Source organism: Halichoerus grypus, chromosome X (assembly GCF_964656455.1).
Source record: "Halichoerus grypus chromosome X, mHalGry1.hap1.1, whole genome shotgun sequence".
NCBI lineage: Eukaryota > Metazoa > Chordata > Mammalia > Carnivora > Phocidae > Halichoerus > Halichoerus grypus.
Genome location: NC_135727.1, coordinates 5,436,191 through 5,461,930, shown reverse-complemented (window position 1 = coordinate 5,461,930; position 25,740 = coordinate 5,436,191). Strand labels below are relative to the sequence as shown.

The following is a 25,740-nucleotide window of genomic DNA, read 5'->3' as shown; positions in this document are numbered from 1 at the left end:
AGGACTGCGGCTGCTAGACACGGTCCCCTATGGCTGGGACGTGTCCTGCTTCTCCTCGTGTCCTCACTGCTCACCCACAGGGCCTTCCAGAGAGCAGAGCTCAGCCCAGCTCTGGGAATCAAGGAGCCAGTGAGCAGGGCTCCCTCTGTGCTGGGAGGACGTTTCCCCCCCTTTCTGGAAGAACCAGGCCAATGCACGAGCTCGCGTGTGTGCGCGTGCTTGCCTTTGGCATTTGCACAATGATGGCCGGGAAGGCATCAGAAGCAAGAACCAACAAACTTTTATTTCTCCAGCTTCTGACCCCCGTCCCCTGCTTGTTCCATTCTTTCGCCTTTCCAACCCATCCCTAGGCCAATGCCCTGTGATTTCGGTCCAGAGACCAAACAAGTAGGCAAGGTGTCCAGGCTGGTGTCCAGGACATGACAAAACTCTTTTTTTCTTAAAGGTATTTATTTATTTATTTATTTATTTATTTATTTATTTATTTATTTGAGAAAGAGCACACACAGAGGGAGAGAGACAAGCAGAGTCTCCACTGAGCAGGGAGCACAATGTGGGGTTCGATCCCAGGATCCTGAGATCATGACCTGAGCCGATGGCACATGCTTAACCAACAGCGGCCCCAGGCGCCCCCGGAACATGATAAAACTCTTAACTCTTGAACTGGGTACGGACAAATGCTGCGGGGTGCATGTCACTCACACACTCCGCCGCTGAAACGGATGAAACCTTCTATGGCAAGGAACCCCACAGGACAGCTTCCTCAAGGACACCAAGCTCTGGATGTGGGAGTCATCCCAGGGAACAACCACCCCCACCCCCAGGAGGCTCCTTACCCTGCTTTCTTCCCCCAACCCTCCCTGGCCCTGCACTCCTTCAAACGCCCAGGGCTCTGTCTTCACGCACACACACAAACACACACAGGGAAGGACCAACAAGCGGCCTCACTTCAAGCCCAGCATCCTGGAGGAGAAGCTGCCGACCCCACCAATGCCTGGAAAGGGCCTGGCAGACGCGGGGGCTCAGGCCCCCTCTTCCTCATCTCTCACAGCCCCTTCAGACAGGGCCAGGGAGGAAGCCGGCTGCGCGAGACTGACCCGGAGCAAATACTCCAGCATTTGCAACTTTGATTTCGGCGTGGGCCCTGGGACCCCACAGGAACTCGTAGCGGGCAGGGTCGCTGCCGGGCACCTGCCGGTACTCCACGTACCCTTCCTGCACCCAGACATTGGTGAGGAGCTCCCTGGGCTCCCCATAGATGACGTGCTCCTGGCCAGCATACACCCCCATGTCCCCCAGCGCTTCCCACACCTCCTCCTCCGGGGCATGGTCGCTGTTCAGGAGGATAAACCCCAGGAGCACTACCAGGAGGCCGGTCTTGGGCACTTCCTGCTCACTGCTCAGCATCCCATCCCAGGTGAGGCCCAGGACGGGGACCAGGATGTAGGAGTGGTCGGCGGGGTCCACTTCCTTCACATCCACGCCAAAGACCAGCCGCATGCACTCGGAGGCTCGGCCCAAGATCACAGGGAAGGCATCCTGGTCATCCTCGCCGACGATCTCCAGCATCTCTGCCTGGCTGATCGGCTCCTTGGTGCGATACTTGAGGAGCAGGAACTCCACCAGGTCGACCACCTTCCCCTGGACTACGTTTTGGTGCCCCGGCTGGGCTTCTTCGGGCTCCTCCCAGGTGCTCGACCCCTCCTCATCGGGGCTGCTGGAGCCCTGGTCAGGCTGGCTCTGGGCAGTGGCTGCCGGGGCACTGGGGGAGGGGCAGGCACTCACAGAGCTCTGGGGAGGACTCTGGAACCCAGCAGCAGACCCCTCCTCCGAGGGGACCAGAAAAAGGGCAGAGCAGGAGACAGATGGGACGGTGGACTGGGAGGAGGCGGAGGTGGAGAAGGAGGAGGGGGCGCACGGGGCCTCCTCCTCCCCAGCCCCGGACAGCTGTGCCTCCACCAGGCCCTGGGCCGGGCCGGGGTCTTCCTCCAGCTTCCAGAGCTCACTCCTCTGACCCAGGGACATGGCGTTTGTGTCAGGCTGAACCTGAAGAAAGATGTGGGATGGCTCCTCAGGGCGCAGCCCGGGCAGCAGAGGCCTGAAGTCCCGGAGCTCACAGTGCGCTGCGTCGGGCTTGGGTGCTGAGGGCTCCCCTCTGGGCTGGGAGGGGCGAGCCCCTGGCCCCATGCTCAGAGCACGTACCTCACCTTGACCACTGGCACTCACCTGCACCTCCCCTGCTCTGGGACCTTAGAGGCTCCTGCCTCAGACCTAGGCCTCAACGCTGAGTTCTTGAAGCCCCTGGAGGACAAGAGGAGGAGCACTTCAGGGAGCAGACACAGAGCACGGCACACGGGGCCCAGTGGGGCAGGAGGGCTGGGGCGGACTCTGTGAGGTCCCCACCAGTCCAAGCTGGGCGGTCCCCTCCTTGGCCTCTCAGGGGACTGCTATTTCCCCTGGCAGGGCCTGGGCCCCCCTCCCGCAGCCTGAGGCCAAAGGGTCACAGCAAGACCACGCAGCCCTGAGACTCCACAGAAGGTAAGCGAGGGGGCCCACATGTGCCCACGCCTGCCAAAGGTCTAAGGGCTCGTCACGGAACCCCAGGGATGGCCAAGCTCGGGGTTCCATCGGTGCCGGGATGGGTGCACCTCTCCGTCTATACCCTGACCCCACAGAAGGCCTGGGAAAACTCCCTGTGTTGACCAGAGGCCACCCTCCTGGTGCCGAGGCCTCATCTCTGGGAGACACCAGAAGGAAAAGTCAGGAGACATAACTTGGCCCACCGATCGCCCGTCTCCCCATGGCTGACAGAAGCGGCAGGGTAGGCCTGGGCCCAGAGGATCCTGCTGTGGGAGGCATGCCCTCATTTCTCATCTCCCCCCAACAGTCAGGGCCAGACCCAGAGCCAGGGCACCTGCCTCCTCTGCTACCTGAGTCCAGACCCTCAGGCCCTGGCCCTCCCCATCCTGAGAGGAGGGATCTGGAGAGGAGGAGGGACTCAGCCTGACAGGCCCCGCCCAGCGTTCCCAGGGAGGCCAGGTAGGGGCTGGACAGATTCCTGGGCCATCACTTCCTTGTCCGGAGGGGTGGGTTAGGAGTCACTCACTTCTCCCTCGGGTGCCCCCATGTTGACTCTTGGCAGGAGCAGGGACTCCTGTGTGTCTCCAAGGTGGGCTTCCCCAGATGACCTGACCCCGACCTCTCCCAGCGTGGGGCTCACCTCCCTGAGAGCTCCGAGAGGAGGGTGAGGGGCCACCACGTCCTCGTCCACGGCCATGTCTACATCCCCACCCTCAGCCCCCGGCAAGATCCCAAAGGGCTGGCAGTAGGGACCGGCCCCTCTGTCCTGGGGTGGGGATGCCCTCAGAACCCCAGGACGCTAATCCTCTTTCTTCCTGCCAGGGCCTGCCGTTCTTCCAGGTCCCCAAAGTGAGACAGAAGCCATGTGCCCCACAGACCAAGACCTCAGCTCCCTGAGGACTCCCACCTTCCGGCCCACGAGACAAGTGAGCACGCATGCCACTTGGGGCCACCGCTGACCGACCCTGCCTGGATTGGGCACGGCCAGATTCCGGTGCACTGGCTTCTTTGCTGAGATGGGGTGGAGGGGGTACGGCCAGTCCTCCCCCAGGGTCCTCACCCTGACTCCCAACCGGACCTGTGCCCCGCTCCCCCCGACCCCACCCTCCACCCTCACACACACACAGGCCCGCTACACCCCAGGCCCGCTCCTTCTCACCACAGGCCCTCAGTCTCTAACAGCCAGATGTGGACCTCAGGACAGGAGGCACGGGCTCCTCCTCCACAGGAGCCACCTCCCTGGCCTGAACTTAGTGCGGCCCAGTCGGTCCTCCCTCTAGTCCTCCCCTTCCAACCTGGCAGGCCCGGGGTCAGCCTGGGCAGCCCTGAAGCCTGCTCCTTCCACCCAGACCCCAGGCTCTGGGAGATGTGGCTGGGAAGTCAGGGCACGCCCTGTGTGATCATCTGGCCCCGGGGCCTCCCGGGACCGAATCTGTTCACTATCCCCAAAACCGCAGTCCTCCTTCTGGTCCTCGCATTTCCACCCAGCAACACGTGGGCCATTCCCCCCACCCCCATGCTTGAGGCAGTGCTCCATCCAAATGGCCATGGGTTCTCGGATGCCCTGAGGCCAGAGTGGCCATGCACCGTGTGGGCTCACCCATCCCAGGAGACTCCGGTGGCTCAATCAGGGCCGCGGTCCTGTGGGCTCCCTGGGGACTCCCTTGGGGGTCCTCGCCTCGAGCCCTAGCAGGTCCTAGGCCCCTTCGTCTGCTGTCCCTAGGCCGTCCGCCAACACCAAGGCCCTCCCTGCCCTGAGCCCACCGGGATAAGTCTGTGGCCAACTCCTGCGGCCACGAAGCCTAGGGCTCCCCGGGGCTGAGAGCGGGGTCTGAGATGGGGCGTCCAGGTCTCCCGGGCCTTCTTCTGATCTCCACCACGACTCCCTGGGTGCCTCTGCCTTTGCCTGTCTCTACTGCCTACGGATCCGCTCCCGGGCACCGGGGCATCCGGCCTCTGCGAGACCCAGATGGGCAAGTGGGGGACACACAAACGCACGCACGAACACAAACGGGGTGTCCCCGTCCTCCACTCGGGCCTCTAGGGACTGCCTCTGGGCTGGGGTCCAGGGTCTCTCAGTCCTCCCTCGGCAACTTCAGCGTGAAGCCCGACAGGACCTGGGCCCGCCCCTCTGCCCCCCTGACGGAGGCCCTGCTCCTTCGACCCGTCAAGACCCCAGGTTCTCGGGAGACCCAGAGGCAGAAGTCCGGCCGCTCTGGGCTCGTGTCCCCATCCCGCCCAGGGGGGCCTCCCTAGACTGACATCATGGGTGGGCTTCTAGAGGGCTCCGCTCTGTCCTCCCTCAGGGTTTATCCCTGGCCTCCCCACGCCACGCCCCCGCCACTGGGTCGCCAGGGCCCTCCCCTCTGCCCACCTGAGCAGCTGCTCCTTTCATCAGGCCCTCGCCTCAGTCGCTCAGAGACCCGGATGCGGAAGTCCGGACTCACCACGTGCTCGATCCCCTCCCCCACGGACCTTCCCTGACTGACGCTGTGCTGGGGTCCGGGGACCCTCAGTCCTCCCTCCGCATCCTCAGCGTGAAGCCCAGCAGGACCTGGGCCCGGCCCTCTGCCCGCCTGAGGGAGGCCCTGCTCCTTCCGCCAAGGCCCCTAGTGTCTCGGGACACCCGGACGCACCAGTCCGGCCGCACTGGCCGCGTGTCCCCATCCCGCCCAGCGGCCGTCCCGGACTCACCCTGGGGCCCGACCTCGGTGAGGTCCCCTCTGTCCTGCGCTCGAGAGTCCCTCGGTCCTGGCCCCGATCGATCCCCACCCCGACCCCACCTGGACCCCCTGGGGCTCCCTGTGCCCCCGCCCCTTCCCGACCTGGCATCCTTCCCCTCTGACCAAGGTCCTAAGCTCCGTCAGAGCCCCGAGGCGCGTTTCACCGGACGGACGCCACCTGTGGCCACCCTCCCCGGGGGGCCCCCAGGGCCTGGCCGCGGCAGGGCCCGAGGGGCTGGACCTGAGCGCCGAAGAGTGGCCCCCACAGTCCTCCGTCTGCCCCCGGAACCCGCTCCAGGGAGGGCCCGGGCCCGTCCCTCTGGGGACCCGTGTCCTTGGTCCTGGGCCCCGGCGGGAGGGGCTCAGCGGGACGACGCTGTCCCCGCCCGGGGTGTCTCGGGGCTGCCGGCATGGGCCACCTGGCTCCTGGGGGTCCCCCACTCTGTGCTCCCTCACGGGTGGGCCTACCTGCACGCCTGGCCTGGCCCGACCGAGATCCGGCCTCCCACACACGGTGGTCCCGGCGTCTCCCACGCCTCCGAGGCGGAAGTCGGCGCTCGTCACATCCGGACCCCATAGGAAGGGGTCCCCTCGGGCTGACAGCACGTCGGGCGGACATGGGTTCCGGGGTGGGCTACGTGGGGGCAGGAGAGGGGAGCGGGCAGGCCGGGGGTCCCCCGGTCCTCCCTGGGCTCCTCACCTGGACCCCGCCCGGCAAGGTTGGGGCCCCGCCCCCGGCACCCCGCTGAGCCCGTGCCCGTGCACCTCACACATAGGCTCGCAGCCTGCCCCCCGCCTTCCCTGACACGGAGGCAGAGACTGGAGTCTGGCAGTGTCGCCACCCAGCTTGCCGGTGACCAGCTGCACAGAGGCAATCACGGGGACCCTCTGGTCACCCCAGCCCCCCGCCCCCGGGCCGGGGGCATTTCCACTGCAGTGCTCGCCCCGGGGGCCGCACCCCCCTCACCCTGCCTCCGCTTCTTCTGCGGGTCTCAGCGCACCCCTCCCCACCTTCCTGCCAGGACTGCGGCTGCTAGACACGGTCCCCTATGGCTGGGACGTGTCCTGCTTCTCCTCGTGTCCTCACTGCTCACCCACAGGGCCTTCCAGAGAGCAGAGCTCAGCCCAGCTCTGGGAATCAAGGAGCCAGTGAGCAGGGCTCCCTCTGTGCTGGGAGGACGTTTCCCCCCCTTTCTGGAAGAACCAGGCCAATGCACGAGCTCGCGTGTGTGCGCGTGCTTGCCTTTGGCATTTGCACAATGATGGCCGGGAAGGCATCAGAAGCAAGAACCAACAAACTTTTATTTCTCCAGCTTCTGACCCCCGTCCCCTGCTTGTTCCATTCTTTCGCCTTTCCAACCCATCCCTAGGCCAATGCCCTGTGATTTCGGTCCAGAGACCAAACAAGTAGGCAAGGTGTCCAGGCTGGTGTCCAGGACATGACAAAACTCTTTTTTTCTTAAAGGTATTTATTTATTTATTTATTTATTTATTTATTTATTTATTTATTTGAGAAAGAGCACACACAGAGGGAGAGAGACAAGCAGAGTCTCCACTGAGCAGGGAGCACAATGTGGGGTTCGATCCCAGGATCCTGAGATCATGACCTGAGCCGATGGCACATGCTTAACCAACAGCGGCCCCAGGCGCCCCCGGAACATGATAAAACTCTTAACTCTTGAACTGGGTACGGACAAATGCTGCGGGGTGCATGTCACTCACACACTCCGCCGCTGAAACGGATGAAACCTTCTATGGCAAGGAACCCCACAGGACAGCTTCCTCAAGGACACCAAGCTCTGGATGTGGGAGTCATCCCAGGGAACAACCACCCCCACCCCCAGGAGGCTCCTTACCCTGCTTTCTTCCCCCAACCCTCCCTGGCCCTGCACTCCTTCAAACGCCCAGGGCTCTGTCTTCACGCACACACACAAACACACACAGGGAAGGACCAACAAGCGGCCTCACTTCAAGCCCAGCATCCTGGAGGAGAAGCTGCCGACCCCACCAATGCCTGGAAAGGGCCTGGCAGACGCGGGGGCTCAGGCCCCCTCTTCCTCATCTCTCACAGCCCCTTCAGACAGGGCCAGGGAGGAAGCCGGCTGCGCGAGACTGACCCGGAGCAAATACTCCAGCATTTGCAACTTTGATTTCGGCGTGGGCCCTGGGACCCCACAGGAACTCGTAGCGGGCAGGGTCGCTGCCGGGCACCTGCCGGTACTCCACGTACCCTTCCTGCACCCAGACATTGGTGAGGAGCTCCCTGGGCTCCCCATAGATGACGTGCTCCTGGCCAGCATACACCCCCATGTCCCCCAGCGCTTCCCACACCTCCTCCTCCGGGGCATGGTCGCTGTTCAGGAGGATAAACCCCAGGAGCACTACCAGGAGGCCGGTCTTGGGCACTTCCTGCTCACTGCTCAGCATCCCATCCCAGGTGAGGCCCAGGACGGGGACCAGGATGTAGGAGTGGTCGGCGGGGTCCACTTCCTTCACATCCACGCCAAAGACCAGCCGCATGCACTCGGAGGCTCGGCCCAAGATCACAGGGAAGGCATCCTGGTCATCCTCGCCGACGATCTCCAGCATCTCTGCCTGGCTGATCGGCTCCTTGGTGCGATACTTGAGGAGCAGGAACTCCACCAGGTCGACCACCTTCCCCTGGACTACGTTTTGGTGCCCCGGCTGGGCTTCTTCGGGCTCCTCCCAGGTGCTCGACCCCTCCTCATCGGGGCTGCTGGAGCCCTGGTCAGGCTGGCTCTGGGCAGTGGCTGCCGGGGCACTGGGGGAGGGGCAGGCACTCACAGAGCTCTGGGGAGGACTCTGGAACCCAGCAGCAGACCCCTCCTCCGAGGGGACCAGAAAAAGGGCAGAGCAGGAGACAGATGGGACGGTGGACTGGGAGGAGGCGGAGGTGGAGAAGGAGGAGGGGGCGCACGGGGCCTCCTCCTCCCCAGCCCCGGACAGCTGTGCCTCCACCAGGCCCTGGGCCGGGCCGGGGTCTTCCTCCAGCTTCCAGAGCTCACTCCTCTGACCCAGGGACATGGCGTTTGTGTCAGGCTGAACCTGAAGAAAGATGTGGGATGGCTCCTCAGGGCGCAGCCCGGGCAGCAGAGGCCTGAAGTCCCGGAGCTCACAGTGCGCTGCGTCGGGCTTGGGTGCTGAGGGCTCCCCTCTGGGCTGGGAGGGGCGAGCCCCTGGCCCCATGCTCAGAGCACGTACCTCACCTTGACCACTGGCACTCACCTGCACCTCCCCTGCTCTGGGACCTTAGAGGCTCCTGCCTCAGACCTAGGCCTCAACACTGAGTTCTTGAAGCCCCTGGAGGACAAGAGGAGGAGCACTTCAGGGAGCAGACACAGAGCACGGCACACGGGGCCCAGTGGGGCAGGAGGGCTGGGGCGGACTCTGTGAGGTCCCCACCAGTCCAAGCTGGGCGGTCCCCTCCTTGGCCTCTCAGGGGACTGCTATTTCCCCTGGCAGGGCCTGGGCCCCCCTCCCGCAGCCTGAGGCCAAAGGGTCACAGCAAGACCACGCAGCCCTGAGACTCCACAGAAGGTAAGCGAGGGGGCCCACATGTGCCCACGCCTGCCAAAGGTCTAAGGGCTCGTCACGGAACCCCAGGGATGGCCAAGCTCGGGGTTCCATCGGTGCCGGGATGGGTGCACCTCTCCGTCTATACCCTGACCCCACAGAAGGCCTGGGAAAACTCCCTGTGTTGACCAGAGGCCACCCTCCTGGTGCCGAGGCCTCATCTCTGGGAGACACCAGAAGGAAAAGTCAGGAGACATAACTTGGCCCACCGATCGCCCGTCTCCCCATGGCTGACAGAAGCGGCAGGGTAGGCCTGGGCCCAGAGGATCCTGCTGTGGGAGGCATGCCCTCATTTCTCATCTCCCCCCAACAGTCAGGGCCAGACCCAGAGCCAGGGCACCTGCCTCCTCTGCTACCTGAGTCCAGACCCTCAGGCCCTGGCCCTCCCCATCCTGAGAGGAGGGATCTGGAGAGGAGGAGGGACTCAGCCTGACAGGCCCCGCCCAGCGTTCCCAGGGAGGCCAGGTAGGGGCTGGACAGATTCCTGGGCCATCACTTCCTTGTCCGGAGGGGTGGGTTAGGAGTCACTCACTTCTCCCTCGGGTGCCCCCATGTTGACTCTTGGCAGGAGCAGGGACTCCTGTGTGTCTCCAAGGTGGGCTTCCCCAGATGACCTGACCCCGACCTCTCCCAGCGTGGGGCTCACCTCCCTGAGAGCTCCGAGAGGAGGGTGAGGGGCCACCACGTCCTCGTCCACGGCCATGTCTACATCCCCACCCTCAGCCCCCGGCAAGATCCCAAAGGGCTGGCAGTAGGGACCGGCCCCTCTGTCCTGGGGTGGGGATGCCCTCAGAACCCCAGGACGCTAATCCTCTTTCTTCCTGCCAGGGCCTGCCCTTCTTCCAGGTCCCCAAAGTGAGACAGAAGCCATGTGCCCCACAGACCAAGACCTCAGCTCCCTGAGGACTCCCACCTTCCGGCCCACGAGACAAGTGAGCACGCATGCCACTTGGGGCCACCGCTGACCGACCCTGCCTGGATTGGGCACGGCCAGATTCCGGTGCACTGGCTTCTTTGCTGAGATGGGGTGGAGGGGGTACGGCCAGTCCTCCCCCAGGGTCCTCACCCTGACTCCCAACCGGACCTGTGCCCCGCTCCCCCCGACCCCACCCTCCACCCTCACACACACACAGGCCCGCTACACCCCAGGCCCGCTCCTTCTCACCACAGGCCCTCAGTCTCTAACAGCCAGATGTGGACCTCAGGACAGGAGGCACGGGCTCCTCCTCCACAGGAGCCACCTCCCTGGCCTGAACTTAGTGCGGCCCAGTCGGTCCTCCCTCTAGTCCTCCCCTTCCAACCTGGCAGGCCCGGGGTCAGCCTGGGCAGCCCTGAAGCCTGCTCCTTCCACCCAGACCCCAGGCTCTGGGAGATGTGGCTGGGAAGTCAGGGCACGCCCTGTGTGATCATCTGGCCCCGGGGCCTCCCGGGACCGAATCTGTTCACTATCCCCAAAACCGCAGTCCTCCTTCTGGTCCTCGCATTTCCACCCAGCAACACGTGGGCCATTCCCCCCCACCCCCATGCTTGAGGCAGTGCTCCATCCAAATGGCCATGGGTTCTCGGATGCCCTGAGGCCAGAGTGGCCATGCACCGTGTGGGCTCACCCATCCCAGGAGACTCCGGTGGCTCAATCAGGGCCGCGGTCCTGTGGGCTCCCTGGGGACTCCCTTGGGGGTCCTCGCCTCGAGCCCTAGCAGGTCCTAGGCCCCTTCGTCTGCTGTCCCTAGGCCGTCCGCCAACACCAAGGCCCTCCCTGCCCTGAGCCCACCGGGATAAGTCTGTGGCCAACTCCTGCGGCCACGAAGCCTAGGGCTCCCCGGGGCTGAGAGCGGGGTCTGAGATGGGGCGTCCAGGTCTCCCGGGCCTTCTTCTGATCTCCACCACGACTCCCTGGGTGCCTCTGCCTTTGCCTGTCTCTACTGCCTACGGATCCGCTCCCGGGCACCGGGGCATCCGGCCTCTGCGAGACCCAGATGGGCAAGTGGGGGACACACAAACGCACGCACGAACACAAACGGGGTGTCCCCGTCCTCCACTCGGGCCTCTAGGGACTGCCTCTGGGCTGGGGTCCAGGGTCTCTCAGTCCTCCCTCGGCAACTTCAGCGTGAAGCCCGACAGGACCTGGGCCCGCCCCTCTGCCCCCCTGACGGAGGCCCTGCTCCTTCGACCCGTCAAGACCCCAGGTTCTCGGGAGACCCAGAGGCAGAAGTCCGGCCGCTCTGGGCTCGTGTCCCCATCCCGCCCAGGGGGGCCTCCCTAGACTGACATCATGGGTGGGCTTCTAGAGGGCTCCGCTCTGTCCTCCCTCAGGGTTTATCCCTGGCCTCCCCACGCCACGCCCCCGCCACTGGGTCGCCAGGGCCCTCCCCTCTGCCCACCTGAGCAGCTGCTCCTTTCATCAGGCCCTCGCCTCAGTCGCTCAGAGACCCGGATGCGGAAGTCCGGACTCACCACGTGCTCGATCCCCTCCCCCACGGACCTTCCCTGACTGACGCTGTGCTGGGGTCCGGGGACCCTCAGTCCTCCCTCCGCATCCTCAGCGTGAAGCCCAGCAGGACCTGGGCCCGGCCCTCTGCCCGCCTGAGGGAGGCCCTGCTCCTTCCGCCAAGGCCCCTAGTGTCTCGGGACACCCGGACGCACCAGTCCGGCCGCACTGGCCGCGTGTCCCCATCCCGCCCAGCGGCCGTCCCGGACTCACCCTGGGGCCCGACCTCGGTGAGGTCCCCTCTGTCCTGCGCTCGAGAGTCCCTCGGTCCTGGCCCCGATCGATCCCCACCCCGACCCCACCTGGACCCCCTGGGGCTCCCTGTGCCCCCGCCCCTTCCCGACCTGGCATCCTTCCCCTCTGACCAAGGTCCTAAGCTCCGTCAGAGCCCCGAGGCGCGTTTCACCGGACGGACGCCACCTGTGGCCACCCTCCCCGGGGGGCCCCCAGGGCCTGGCCGCGGCAGGGCCCGAGGGGCTGGACCTGAGCGCCGAAGAGTGGCCCCCACAGTCCTCCGTCTGCCCCCGGAACCCGCTCCAGGGAGGGCCCGGGCCCGTCCCTCTGGGGACCCGTGTCCTTGGTCCTGGGCCCCGGCGGGAGGGGCTCAGCGGGACGACGCTGTCCCCGCCCGGGGTGTCTCGGGGCTGCCGGCATGGGCCACCTGGCTCCTGGGGGTCCCCCACTCTGTGCTCCCTCACGGGTGGGCCTACCTGCACGCCTGGCCTGGCCCGACCGAGATCCGGCCTCCCACACACGGCGGTCCCGGCGTCTCCCACGCCTCCGAGGCGGAAGTCGGCGCTCGTCACATCCGGACCCCATAGGAAGGGGTCCCCTCGGGCTGACAGCACGTCGGGCGGACATGGGTTCCGGGGTGGGCTACGTGGGGGCAGGAGAGGGGAGCGGGCAGGCCGGGGGTCCCCCGGTCCTCCCTGGGCTCCTCACCTGGACCCCGCCCGGCAAGGTTGGGGCCCCGCCCCCGGCACCCCGCTGAGCCCGTGCCCGTGCACCTCACACATAGGCTCGCAGCCTGCCCCCCGCCTTCCCTGACACGGAGGCAGAGACTGGAGTCTGGCAGTGTCGCCACCCAGCTTGCCGGTGACCAGCTGCACAGAGGCAATCACGGGGACCCTCTGGTCACCCCAGCCCCCCGCCCCCGGGCCGGGGGCATTTCCACTGCAGTGCTCGCCCCGGGGGCCGCACCCCCCTCACCCTGCCTCCGCTTCTTCTGCGGGTCTCAGCGCACCCCTCCCCACCTTCCTGCCAGGACTGCGGCTGCTAGACACGGTCCCCTATGGCTGGGACGTGTCCTGCTTCTCCTCGTGTCCTCACTGCTCACCCACAGGGCCTTCCAGAGAGCAGAGCTCAGCCCAGCTCTGGGAATCAAGGAGCCAGTGAGCAGGGCTCCCTCTGTGCTGGGAGGACGTTTCCCCCCCTTTCTGGAAGAACCAGGCCAATGCACGAGCTCGCGTGTGTGCGCGTGCTTGCCTTTGGCATTTGCACAATGATGGCCGGGAAGGCATCAGAAGCAAGAACCAACAAACTTTTATTTCTCCAGCTTCTGACCCCCGTCCCCTGCTTGTTCCATTCTTTCGCCTTTCCAACCCATCCCTAGGCCAATGCCCTGTGATTTCGGTCCAGAGACCAAACAAGTAGGCAAGGTGTCCAGGCTGGTGTCCAGGACATGACAAAACTCTTTTTTTCTTAAAGGTATTTATTTATTTATTTATTTATTTATTTATTTATTTATTTATTTGAGAAAGAGCACACACAGAGGGAGAGAGACAAGCAGAGTCTCCACTGAGCAGGGAGCACAATGTGGGGTTCGATCCCAGGATCCTGAGATCATGACCTGAGCCGATGGCACATGCTTAACCAACAGCGGCCCCAGGCGCCCCCGGAACATGATAAAACTCTTAACTCTTGAACTGGGTACGGACAAATGCTGCGGGGTGCATGTCACTCACACACTCCGCCGCTGAAACGGATGAAACCTTCTATGGCAAGGAACCCCACAGGACAGCTTCCTCAAGGACACCAAGCTCTGGATGTGGGAGTCATCCCAGGGAACAACCACCCCCACCCCCAGGAGGCTCCTTACCCTGCTTTCTTCCCCCAACCCTCCCTGGCCCTGCACTCCTTCAAACGCCCAGGGCTCTGTCTTCACGCACACACACAAACACACACAGGGAAGGACCAACAAGCGGCCTCACTTCAAGCCCAGCATCCTGGAGGAGAAGCTGCCGACCCCACCAATGCCTGGAAAGGGCCTGGCAGACGCGGGGGCTCAGGCCCCCTCTTCCTCATCTCTCACAGCCCCTTCAGACAGGGCCAGGGAGGAAGCCGGCTGCGCGAGACTGACCCGGAGCAAATACTCCAGCATTTGCAACTTTGATTTCGGCGTGGGCCCTGGGACCCCACAGGAACTCGTAGCGGGCAGGGTCGCTGCCGGGCACCTGCCGGTACTCCACGTACCCTTCCTGCACCCAGACATTGGTGAGGAGCTCCCTGGGCTCCCCATAGATGACGTGCTCCTGGCCAGCATACACCCCCATGTCCCCCAGCGCTTCCCACACCTCCTCCTCCGGGGCATGGTCGCTGTTCAGGAGGATAAACCCCAGGAGCACTACCAGGAGGCCGGTCTTGGGCACTTCCTGCTCACTGCTCAGCATCCCATCCCAGGTGAGGCCCAGGACGGGGACCAGGATGTAGGAGTGGTCGGCGGGGTCCACTTCCTTCACATCCACGCCAAAGACCAGCCGCATGCACTCGGAGGCTCGGCCCAAGATCACAGGGAAGGCATCCTGGTCATCCTCGCCGACGATCTCCAGCATCTCTGCCTGGCTGATCGGCTCCTTGGTGCGATACTTGAGGAGCAGGAACTCCACCAGGTCGACCACCTTCCCCTGGACTACGTTTTGGTGCCCCGGCTGGGCTTCTTCGGGCTCCTCCCAGGTGCTCGACCCCTCCTCATCGGGGCTGCTGGAGCCCTGGTCAGGCTGGCTCTGGGCAGTGGCTGCCGGGGCACTGGGGGAGGGGCAGGCACTCACAGAGCTCTGGGGAGGACTCTGGAACCCAGCAGCAGACCCCTCCTCCGAGGGGACCAGAAAAAGGGCAGAGCAGGAGACAGATGGGACGGTGGACTGGGAGGAGGCGGAGGTGGAGAAGGAGGAGGGGGCGCACGGGGCCTCCTCCTCCCCAGCCCCGGACAGCTGTGCCTCCACCAGGCCCTGGGCCGGGCCGGGGTCTTCCTCCAGCTTCCAGAGCTCACTCCTCTGACCCAGGGACATGGCGTTTGTGTCAGGCTGAACCTGAAGAAAGATGTGGGATGGCTCCTCAGGGCGCAGCCCGGGCAGCAGAGGCCTGAAGTCCCGGAGCTCACAGTGCGCTGCGTCGGGCTTGGGTGCTGAGGGCTCCCCTCTGGGCTGGGAGGGGCGAGCCCCTGGCCCCATGCTCAGAGCACGTACCTCACCTTGACCACTGGCACTCACCTGCACCTCCCCTGCTCTGGGACCTTAGAGGCTCCTGCCTCAGACCTAGGCCTCAACGCTGAGTTCTTGAAGCCCCTGGAGGACAAGAGGAGGAGCACTTCAGGGAGCAGACACAGAGCACGGCACACGGGGCCCAGTGGGGCAGGAGGGCTGGGGCGGACTCTGTGAGGTCCCCACCAGTCCAAGCTGGGCGGTCCCCTCCTTGGCCTCTCAGGGGACTGCTATTTCCCCTGGCAGGGCCTGGGCCCCCCTCCCGCAGCCTGAGGCCAAAGGGTCACAGCAAGACCACGCAGCCCTGAGACTCCACAGAAGGTAAGCGAGGGGGCCCACATGTGCCCACGCCTGCCAAAGGTCTAAGGGCTCGTCACGGAACCCCAGGGATGGCCAAGCTCGGGGTTCCATCGGTGCCGGGATGGGTGCACCTCTCCGTCTATACCCTGACCCCACAGAAGGCCTGGGAAAACTCCCTGTGTTGACCAGAGGCCACCCTCCTGGTGCCGAGGCCTCATCTCTGGGAGACACCAGAAGGAAAAGTCAGGAGACATAACTTGGCCCACCGATCGCCCGTCTCCCCATGGCTGACAGAAGCGGCAGGGTAGGCCTGGGCCCAGAGGATCCTGCTGTGGGAGGCATGCCCTCATTTCTCATCTCCCCCCAACAGTCAGGGCCAGACCCAGAGCCAGGGCACCTGCCTCCTCTGCTACCTGAGTCCAGACCCTCAGGCCCTGGCCCTCCCCATCCTGAGAGGAGGGATCTGGAGAGGAGGAGGGACTCAGCCTGACAGGCCCCGCCCAGCGTTCCCAGGGAGGCCAGGTAGGGGCTGGACAGATTCCTGGGCCATCACTTCCTTGTCCGGAGGGGTGGGTTAGGAGTCACTCACTTCTCCCTCGGGTGCCCCCATGTTGACTCTTGGCAGGAGCAGGGACTCCTGTGTGTCTCCAAGGTGGGCTTCCCCAGATGACCTGACCCCGACCTCTCCCAGCGTGGGGCTCACCTCCCTGAGAGCTCCGAGAGGAGGGTGAGGGGCCACCACGTCCTCGTCCACGGCCATGTCTACATCCCCACCCTCAGCCCCCGGCAAGATCCCAAAGGGCTGGCAGTAGGGACCGGCCCCTCTGTCCTGGGGTGGGGATGCCCTCAGAACCCCAGGACGCTAATCCTCTTTCTTCCTGCCAGGGCCTGCCCTTCTTCCAGGTCCCCAAAGTGAGACAGAAGCCATGTGCCCCACAGACCAAGACCTCAGCTCCCTGAGGACTCCCACCTTCCGGCCCACGAGACAAGTGAGCACGCATGCCACTTGGGGCCACCGCTGACCGACCCTGCCTGGATTGGGCACGGCCAGATTCCGGTGCACTGGCTTCTTTGCTGAGATGGGGTGGAGGGGGTACGGCCAGTCCTCCCCCAGGGTCCTCACCCTGACTCCCAACCGGACCTGTGCCCCGCTCCCCCCGACCCCACCCTCCACCCTCACACACACACAGGCCCGCTACACCCCAGGCCCGCTCCTTCTCACCACAGGCCCTCAGTCTCTAACAGCCAGATGTGGACCTCAGGACAGGAGGCATGGGCTCCTCCTCCACAGGAGCCACCTCCCTGGCCTGAACTTAGTGCGGCCCAGTCGGTCCTCCCTCTAGTCCTCCCCTTCCAACCTGGCAGGCCCGGGGTCAGCCTGGGCAGCCCTGAAGCCTGCTCCTTCCACCCAGACCCCAGGCTCTGGGAGATGTGGCTGGGAAGTCAGGGCACGCCCTGTGTGATCATCTGGCCCCGGGGCCTCCCGGGACCGAATCTGTTCACTATCCCCAAAACCGCAGTCCTCCTTCTGGTCCTCGCATTTCCACCCAGCAACACGTGGGCCATTCCCCCCCACCCCCATGCTTGAGGCAGTGCTCCATCCAAATGGCCATGGGTTCTCGGATGCCCTGAGGCCAGAGTGGCCATGCACCGTGTGGGCTCACCCATCCCAGGAGACTCCGGTGGCTGAATCAGGGCCGCGGTCCTGTGGGCTCCCTGGGGACTCCCTTGGGGGTCCTCGCCTCGAGCCCTAGCAGGTCCTAGGCCCCTTCGTCTGCTGTCCCTAGGCCGTCCGCCAACACCAAGGCCCTCCCTGCCCTGAGCCCACCGGGATAAGTCTGTGGCCAACTCCTGCGGCCACGAAGCCTAGGGCTCCCCGGGGCTGAGAGCGGGGTCTGAGATGGGGCGTCCAGGTCTCCCGGGCCTTCTTCTGATCTCCACCACGACTCCCTGGGTGCCTCTGCCTTTGCCTGTCTCTACTGCCTACGGATCCGCTCCCGGGCACCGGGGCATCCGGCCTCTGCGAGACCCAGATGGGCAAGTGGGGGACACACAAACGCACGCACGAACACAAACGGGGTGTCCCCGTCCTCCACTCGGGCCTCTAGGGACTGCCTCTGGGCTGGGGTCCAGGGTCTCTCAGTCCTCCCTCGGCAACTTCAGCGTGAAGCCCGACAGGACCTGGGCCCGCCCCTCTGCCCCCCTGACGGAGGCCCTGCTCCTTCGACCCGTCAAGACCCCAGGTTCTCGGGAGACCCAGAGGCAGAAGTCCGGCCGCTCTGGGCTCGTGTCCCCATCCCGCCCAGGGGGGCCTCCCTAGACTGACATCATGGGTGGGCTTCTAGAGGGCTCCGCTCTGTCCTCCCTCAGGGTTTATCCCTGGCCTCCCCACGCCACGCCCCCGCCACTGGGTCGCCAGGGCCCTCCCCTCTGCCCACCTGAGCAGCTGCTCCTTTCATCAGGCCCTCGCCTCAGTCGCTCAGAGACCCGGATGCGGAAGTCCGGACTCACCACGTGCTCCAATCCTCCACCCTCCCCCCCCCCCCCAACGGACCTTCCCTGACTGACGCTGTGCTGGGGTCCGGGGACCCTCTGTCCTCCCTCTGCAACCTCACCATGAAGCCCAGCAGGACCTGAGCCCGCCCCTCTGCCCACGGGAGGGAGGCCCTGCTCCTTCGGCCAAAGACCCCAGAGTCTCTGAGGCCCGGATGCGGAAGTCCGGACTCACCACGTGCTCGATCCCCTCCCCCACGGACCTTCCCTGACTGACGCTGTGCTGGGGTCCGGGGACCCTCAGTCCTCCCTCCGCATCCTCAGCGTGAAGCCCAGCAGGACCTGGGCCCGGCCCTCTGCCCGCCTGAGGGAGGCCCTGCTCCTTCCGCCAAGGCCCCTAGTGTCTCGGGACACCCGGACGCACCAGTCCGGCCGCACTGGCCGCGTGTCCCCATCCCGCCCAGCGGCCGTCCCGGACTCACCCTGGGGCCCGACCTCGGTGAGGTCCCCTCTGTCCTGCGCTCGAGAGTCCCTCGGTCCTGGCCCCGATCGATCCCCACCCCGACCCCACCTGGACCCCCTGGGGCTCCCTGTGCCCCCGCCCCTTCCCGACCTGGCATCCTTCCCCTCTGACCAAGGTCCTAAGCTCCGTCAGAGCCCCGAGGCGCGTTTCACCGGACGGACGCCACCTGTGGCCACCCTCCCCGGGGGGCCCCCAGGGCCTGGCCGCGGCAGGGCCCGAGGGGCTGGACCTGAGCGCCGAAGAGTGGCCCCCACAGTCCTCCGTCTGCCCCCGGAACCCGCTCCAGGGAGGGCCCGGGCCCGTCCCTCTGGGGACCCGTGTCCTTGGTCCTGGGCCCCGGCGGGAGGGGCTCAGCGGGACGACGCTGTCCCCGCCCGGGGTGTCTCGGGGCTGCCGGCATGGGCCACCTGGCTCCTGGGGGTCCCCCACTCTGTGCTCCCTCACGGGTGGGCCTACCTGCACGCCTGGCCTGGCCCGACCGAGATCCGGCCTCCCACACACGGCGGTCCCGGCGTCTCCCACGCCTCCGAGGCGGAAGTCGGCGCTCGTCACATCCGGACCCCATAGGAAGGGGTCCCCTCGGGCTGACAGCACGTCGGGCGGACATGGGTTCCGGGGTGGGCTACGTGGGGGCAGGAGAGGGGAGCGGGCAGGCCGGGGGTCCCCCGGTCCTCCCTGGGCTCCTCACCTGGACCCCGCCCGGCAAGGTTGGGGCCCCGCCCCCGGCACCCCGCTGAGCCCGTGCCCGTGCACCTCACACATAGGCTCGCAGCCTGCCCCCCGCCTTCCCTGACACGGAGGCAGAGACTGGAGTCTGGCAGTGTCGCCACCCAGCTTGCCGGTGACCAGCTGCACAGAGGCAATCACGGGGACCCTCTGGTCACCCCAGCCCCCCGCCCCCGGGCCGGGGGCATTTCCACTGCAGTGCTCGCCCCGGGGGCCGCACCCCCCTCACCCTGCCTCCGCTTCTTCTGCGGGTCTCAGCGCACCCCTCCCCACCTTCCTGCCAGGACTGCGGCTGCTAGACACGGTCCCCTATGGCTGGGACGTGTCCTGCTTCTCCTCGTGTCCTCACTGCTCACCCACAGGGCCTTCCAGAGAGCAGAGCTCAGCCCAGCTCTGGGAATCAAGGAGCCAGTGAGCAGGGCTCCCTCTGTGCTGGGAGGACGTTTCCCCCCCTTTCTGGAAGAACCAGGCCAATGCACGAGCTCGCGTGTGTGCGCGTGCTTGCCTTTGGCATTTGCACAATGATGGCCGGGAAGGCATCAGAAGCAAGAACCAACAAACTTTTATTTCTCCAGCTTCTGACCCCCGTCCCCTGCTTGTTCCATTCTTTCGCCTTTCCAACCCATCCCTAGGCCAATGCCCTGTGATTTCGGTCCAGAGACCAAACAAGTAGGCAAGGTGTCCAGGCTGGTGTCCAGGACATGACAAAACTCTTTTTTTCTTAAAGGTATTTATTTATTTATTTATTTATTTATTTATTTATTTATTTATTTGAGAAAGAGCACACACAGAGGGAGAGAGACAAGCAGAGTCTCCACTGAGCAGGGAGCACAATGTGGGGTTCGATCCCAGGATCCTGAGATCATGACCTGAGCCGATGGCACATGCTTAACCAACAGCGGCCCCAGGCGCCCCCGGAACATGATAAAACTCTTAACTCTTGAACTGGGTACGGACAAATGCTGCGGGGTGCATGTCACTCACACACTCCGCCGCTGAAACGGATGAAACCTTCTATGGCAAGGAACCCCACAGGACAGCTTCCTCAAGGACACCAAGCTCTGGATGTGGGAGTCATCCCAGGGAACAACCACCCCCACCCCCAGGAGGCTCCTTACCCTGCTTTCTTCCCCCAACCCTCCCTGGCCCTGCACTCCTTCAAACGCCCAGGGCTCTGTCTTCACGCACACACACAAACACACACAGGGAAGGACCAACAAGCGGCCTCACTTCAAGCCCAGCATCCTGGAGGAGAAGCTGCCGACCCCACCAATGCCTGGAAAGGGCCTGGCAGACGCGGGGGCTCAGGCCCCCTCTTCCTCATCTCTCACAGCCCCTTCAGACAGGGCCAGGGAGGAAGCCGGCTGCGCGAGACTGACCCGGAGCAAATACTCCAGCATTTGCAACTTTGATTTCGGCGTGGGCCCTGGGACCCCACAGGAACTCGTAGCGGGCAGGGTCGCTGCCGGGCACCTGCCGGTACTCCACGTACCCTTCCTGCACCCAGACATTGGTGAGGAGCTCCCTGGGCTCCCCATAGATGACGTGCTCCTGGCCAGCATACACCCCCATGTCCCCCAGCGCTTCCCACACCTCCTCCTCCGGGGCATGGTCGCTGTTCAGGAGGATAAACCCCAGGAGCACTACCAGGAGGCCGGTCTTGGGCACTTCCTGCTCACTGCTCAGCATCCCATCCCAGGTGAGGCCCAGGACGGGGACCAGGATGTAGGAGTGGTCGGCGGGGTCCACTTCCTTCACATCCACGCCAAAGACCAGCCGCATGCACTCGGAGGCTCGGCCCAAGATCACAGGGAAGGCATCCTGGTCATCCTCGCCGACGATCTCCAGCATCTCTGCCTGGCTGATCGGCTCCTTGGTGCGATACTTGAGGAGCAGGAACTCCACCAGGTCGACCACCTTCCCCTGGACTACGTTTTGGTGCCCCGGCTGGGCTTCTTCGGGCTCCTCCCAGGTGCTCGACCCCTCCTCATCGGGGCTGCTGGAGCCCTGGTCAGGCTGGCTCTGGGCAGTGGCTGCCGGGGCACTGGGGGAGGGGCAGGCACTCACAGAGCTCTGGGGAGGACTCTGGAACCCAGCAGCAGACCCCTCCTCCGAGGGGACCAGAAAAAGGGCAGAGCAGGAGACAGATGGGACGGTGGACTGGGAGGAGGCGGAGGTGGAGAAGGAGGAGGGGGCGCACGGGGCCTCCTCCTCCCCAGCCCCGGACAGCTGTGCCTCCACCAGGCCCTGGGCCGGGCCGGGGTCTTCCTCCAGCTTCCAGAGCTCACTCCTCTGACCCAGGGACATGGCGTTTGTGTCAGGCTGAACCTGAAGAAAGATGTGGGATGGCTCCTCAGGGCGCAGCCCGGGCAGCAGAGGCCTGAAGTCCCGGAGCTCACAGTGCGCTGCGTCGGGCTTGGGTGCTGAGGGCTCCCCTCTGGGCTGGGAGGGGCGAGCCCCTGGCCCCATGCTCAGAGCACGTACCTCACCTTGACCACTGGCACTCACCTGCACCTCCCCTGCTCTGGGACCTTAGAGGCTCCTGCCTCAGACCTAGGCCTCAACGCTGAGTTCTTGAAGCCCCTGGAGGACAAGAGGAGGAGCACTTCAGGGAGCAGACACAGAGCACGGCACACGGGGCCCAGTGGGGCAGGAGGGCTGGGGCGGACTCTGTGAGGTCCCCACCAGTCCAAGCTGGGCGGTCCCCTCCTTGGCCTCTCAGGGGACTGCTATTTCCCCTGGCAGGGCCTGGGCCCCCCTCCCGCAGCCTGAGGCCAAAGGGTCACAGCAAGACCACGCAGCCCTGAGACTCCACAGAAGGTAAGCGAGGGGGCCCACATGTGCCCACGCCTGCCAAAGGTCTAAGGGCTCGTCACGGAACCCCAGGGATGGCCAAGCTCGGGGTTCCATCGGTGCCGGGATGGGTGCACCTCTCCGTCTATACCCTGACCCCACAGAAGGCCTGGGAAAACTCCCTGTGTTGACCAGAGGCCACCCTCCTGGTGCCGAGGCCTCATCTCTGGGAGACACCAGAAGGAAAAGTCAGGAGACATAACTTGGCCCACCGATCGCCCGTCTCCCCATGGCTGACAGAAGCGGCAGGGTAGGCCTGGGCCCAGAGGATCCTGCTGTGGGAGGCATGCCCTCATTTCTCATCTCCCCCCAACAGTCAGGGCCAGACCCAGAGCCAGGGCACCTGCCTCCTCTGCTACCTGAGTCCAGACCCTCAGGCCCTGGCCCTCCCCATCCTGAGAGGAGGGATCTGGAGAGGAGGAGGGACTCAGCCTGACAGGCCCCGCCCAGCGTTCCCAGGGAGGCCAGGTAGGGGCTGGACAGATTCCTGGGCCATCACTTCCTTGTCCGGAGGGGTGGGTTAGGAGTCACTCACTTCTCCCTCGGGTGCCCCCATGTTGACTCTTGGCAGGAGCAGGGACTCCTGTGTGTCTCCAAGGTGGGCTTCCCCAGATGACCTGACCCCGACCTCTCCCAGCGTGGGGCTCACCTCCCTGAGAGCTCCGAGAGGAGGGTGAGGGGCCACCACGTCCTCGTCCACGGCCATGTCTACATCCCCACCCTCAGCCCCCGGCAAGATCCCAAAGGGCTGGCAGTAGGGACCGGCCCCTCTGTCCTGGGGTGGGGATGCCCTCAGAACCCCAGGACGCTAATCCTCTTTCTTCCTGCCAGGGCCTGCCCTTCTTCCAGGTCCCCAAAGTGAGACAGAAGCCATGTGCCCCACAGACCAAGACCTCAGCTCCCTGAGGACTCCCACCTTCCGGCCCACGAGACAAGTGAGCACGCATGCCACTTGGGGCCACCGCTGACCGACCCTGCCTGGATTGGGCACGGCCAGATTCCGGTGCACTGGCTTCTTTGCTGAGATGGGGTGGAGGGGGTACGGCCAGTCCTCCCCCAGGGTCCTCACCCTGACTCCCAACCGGACCTGTGCCCCGCTCCCCCCGACCCCACCCTCCACCCTCACACACACACAGGCCCGCTACACCCCAGGCCCGCTCCTTCTCACCACAGGCCCTCAGTCTCTAACAGCCAGATGTGGACCTCAGGACAGGAGGCATGGGCTCCTCCTCCACAGGAGCCACCTCCCTGGCCTGAACTTAGTGCGGCCCAGTCGGTCCTCCCTCTAGTCCTCCCCTTCCAACCTGGCAGGCCCGGGGTCAGCCTGGGCAGCCCTGAAGCCTGCTCCTTCCACCCAGACCCCAGGCTCTGGGAGATGTGGCTGGGAAGTCAGGGCACGCCCTGTGTGATCATCTGGCCCTGGGGCCTCCCGGGACCGAATCTGTTCACTATCCCCAAAACCGCAGTCCTCCTTCTGGTCCTCGCATTTCCACCCAGCAACACGTGGGCCATTCCCCCCCACCCCCATGCTTGAGGCAGTGCTCCATCCAAATGGCCATGGGTTCTCGGATGCCCTGAGGCCAGAGTGGCCATGCACCGTGTGGGCTCACCCATCCCAGGAGACTCCGGTGGCTGAATCAGGGCCGCGGTCCTGTGGGCTCCCTGGGGACTCCCTTGGGGGTCCTCGCCTCGAGCCCTAGCAGGTCCTAGGCCCCTTCGTCTGCTGTCCCTAGGCCGTCCGCCAACACCAAGGCCCTCCCTGCCCTGAGCCCACCGGGATAAGTCTGTGGCCAACTCCTGCGGCCACGAAGCCTAGGGCTCCCCGGGGCTGAGAGCGGGGTCTGAGATGGGGCGTCCAGGTCTCCCGGGCCTTCTTCTGATCTCCACCACGACTCCCTGGGTGCCTCTGCCTTTGCCTGTCTCTACTGCCTACGGATCCGCTCCCGGGCACCGGGGCATCCGGCCTCTGCGAGACCCAGATGGGCAAGTGGGGGACACACAAACGCACGCACGAACACAAACGGGGTGTCCCCGTCCTCCACTCGGGCCTCTAGGGACTGCCTCTGGGCTGGGGTCCAGGGTCTCTCAGTCCTCCCTCGGCAACTTCAGCGTGAAGCCCGACAGGACCTGGGCCCGCCCCTCTGCCCGCTGACGGAGGCCCTGCTCCTTCGACCCGTCAAGACCCCAGGTTCTCGGGAGACCCAGAGGCAGAAGTCCGGCCGCTCTGGGCTCGTGTCCCCATCCCGCCCAGGGGGGCCTCCCTAGACTGACATCATGGGTGGGCTTCTAGAGGGCTCCGCTCTGTCCTCCCTCAGGGTTTATCCCTGGCCTCCCCACGCCACGCCCCCGCCACTGGGTCGCCAGGGCCCTCCCCTCTGCCCACCTGAGCAGCTGCTCCTTTCATCAGGCCCTCGCCTCAGTCGCTCAGAGACCCGGATGCGGAAGTCCGGACTCACCACGTGCTCCAATCCTCCACCCTCCCCCCCCCCCCAACGGACCTTCCATGACTGACGCTGTGCTGGGGTCCGGGGACCCTCTGTCCTCCCTCTGCAACCTCACCATGAAGCCCAGCAGGACCTGAGCCCGCCCCTCTGCCCACGGGAGGGAGGCCCTGCTCCTTCGGCCAAAGACCCCAGAGTCTCTGAGGCCCGGATGCGGAAGTCCGGACTCACCACGTGCTCGATCCCCTCCCCCACGGACCTTCCCTGACTGACGCTGTGCTGGGGTCCGGGGACCCTCAGTCCTCCCTCCGCATCCTCAGCGTGAAGCCCAGCAGGACCTGGGCCCGGCCCTCTGCCCGCCTGAGGGAGGCCCTGCTCCTTCCGCCAAGGCCCCTAGTGTCTCGGGACACCCGGACGCACCAGTCCGGCCGCACTGGCCGCGTGTCCCCATCCCGCCCAGCGGCCGTCCCGGACTCACCCTGGGGCCCGACCTCGGTGAGGTCCCCTCTGTCCTGCGCTCGAGAGTCCCTCGGTCCTGGCCCCGATCGATCCCCACCCCGACCCCACCTGGACCCCCTGGGGCTCCCTGTGCCCCCGCCCCTTCCCGACCTGGCATCCTTCCCCTCTGACCAAGGTCCTAAGCTCCGTCAGAGCCCCGAGGCGCGTTTCACCGGACGGACGCCACCTGTGGCCACCCTCCCCGGGGGGCCCCCAGGGCCTGGCCGCGGCAGGGCCCGAGGGGCTGGACCTGAGCGCCGAAGAGTGGCCCCCACAGTCCTCCGTCTGCCCCCGGAACCCGCTCCAGGGAGGGCCCGGGCCCGTCCCTCTGGGGACCCGTGTCCTTGGTCCTGGGCCCCGGCGGGAGGGGCTCAGCGGGACGACGCTGTCCCCGCCCGGGGTGTCTCGGGGCTGCCGGCATGGGCCACCTGGCTCCTGGGGGTCCCCCACTCTGTGCTCCCTCACGGGTGGGCCTACCTGCACGCCTGGCCTGGCCCGACCGAGATCCGGCCTCCCACACACGGTGGTCCCGGCGTCTCCCACGCCTCCGAGGCGGAAGTCGGCGCTCGTCACATCCGGACCCCATAGGAAGGGGTCCCCTCGGGCTGACAGCACGTCGGGCGGACATGGGTTCCGGGGTGGGCTACGTGGGGGCAGGAGAGGGGAGTGGGCAGGCCGGGGGTCCCCCGGTCCTCCCTGGGCTCCTCACCTGGACCCCGCCCGGCAAGGTTGGGGCCCCGCCCCCGGCACCCCGCTGAGCCCGTGCCCGTGCACCTCACACATAGGCTCGCAGCCTGCCCCCCGCCTTCCCTGACACGGAGGCAGAGACTGGAGTCTGGCAGTGTCGCCACCCAGCTTGCCGGTGACCAGCTGCACAGAGGCAATCACGGGGACCCTCTGGTCACCCCAGCCCCCCGCCCCCGGGCCGGGGGCATTTCCACTGCAGTGCTCGCCCCGGGGGCCGCACCCCCCTCACCCTGCCTCCGCTTCTTCTGCGGGTCTCAGCGCACCCCTCCCCACCTTCCTGCCAGGACTGCGGCTG

At 65.6% G+C, this 25,740-nt stretch overlaps 4 protein-coding genes across 4 annotated transcripts; all 4 read right to left on the bottom strand.

Moving 5' to 3' along the window:
* Window positions 1–829: 829 nt before the first annotated feature.
* Window positions 830–3,277, bottom strand: LOC118545974 (melanoma-associated antigen 10-like). The gene is given in 4 exon segments (XM_078064852.1): window positions 830–1,131; window positions 1,133–1,762; window positions 1,946–2,046; window positions 3,221–3,277. Coding segments are annotated over 4 exon segments (897 nt in total). The 3' UTR covers window positions 830–1,022.
* Window positions 3,278–7,152: 3,875 nt separating this feature from the next.
* LOC118554857 (melanoma-associated antigen 10-like) lies at window positions 7,153–9,600 on the bottom strand. Its single transcript, XM_078064851.1, is given in 4 exon segments — window positions 7,153–7,454; window positions 7,456–8,085; window positions 8,269–8,369; window positions 9,544–9,600. Coding segments are annotated over 4 exon segments (897 nt in total). The 3' UTR covers window positions 7,153–7,345.
* A 3,876-nt stretch (window positions 9,601–13,476) lies between these two features.
* On the bottom strand, window positions 13,477–15,924 carry LOC118548242 (melanoma-associated antigen 10-like). The gene is given in 4 exon segments (XM_078064850.1): window positions 13,477–13,778; window positions 13,780–14,409; window positions 14,593–14,693; window positions 15,868–15,924. Coding segments are annotated over 4 exon segments (897 nt in total). The 3' UTR covers window positions 13,477–13,669.
* Window positions 15,925–20,017: 4,093 nt separating this feature from the next.
* On the bottom strand, window positions 20,018–22,465 carry LOC144378797 (melanoma-associated antigen 10-like). Its single transcript, XM_078064849.1, is given in 4 exon segments — window positions 20,018–20,319; window positions 20,321–20,950; window positions 21,134–21,234; window positions 22,409–22,465. Coding segments are annotated over 4 exon segments (897 nt in total). The 3' UTR covers window positions 20,018–20,210.
* Between the last annotated feature and the right edge of the window lie 3,275 nt (window positions 22,466–25,740).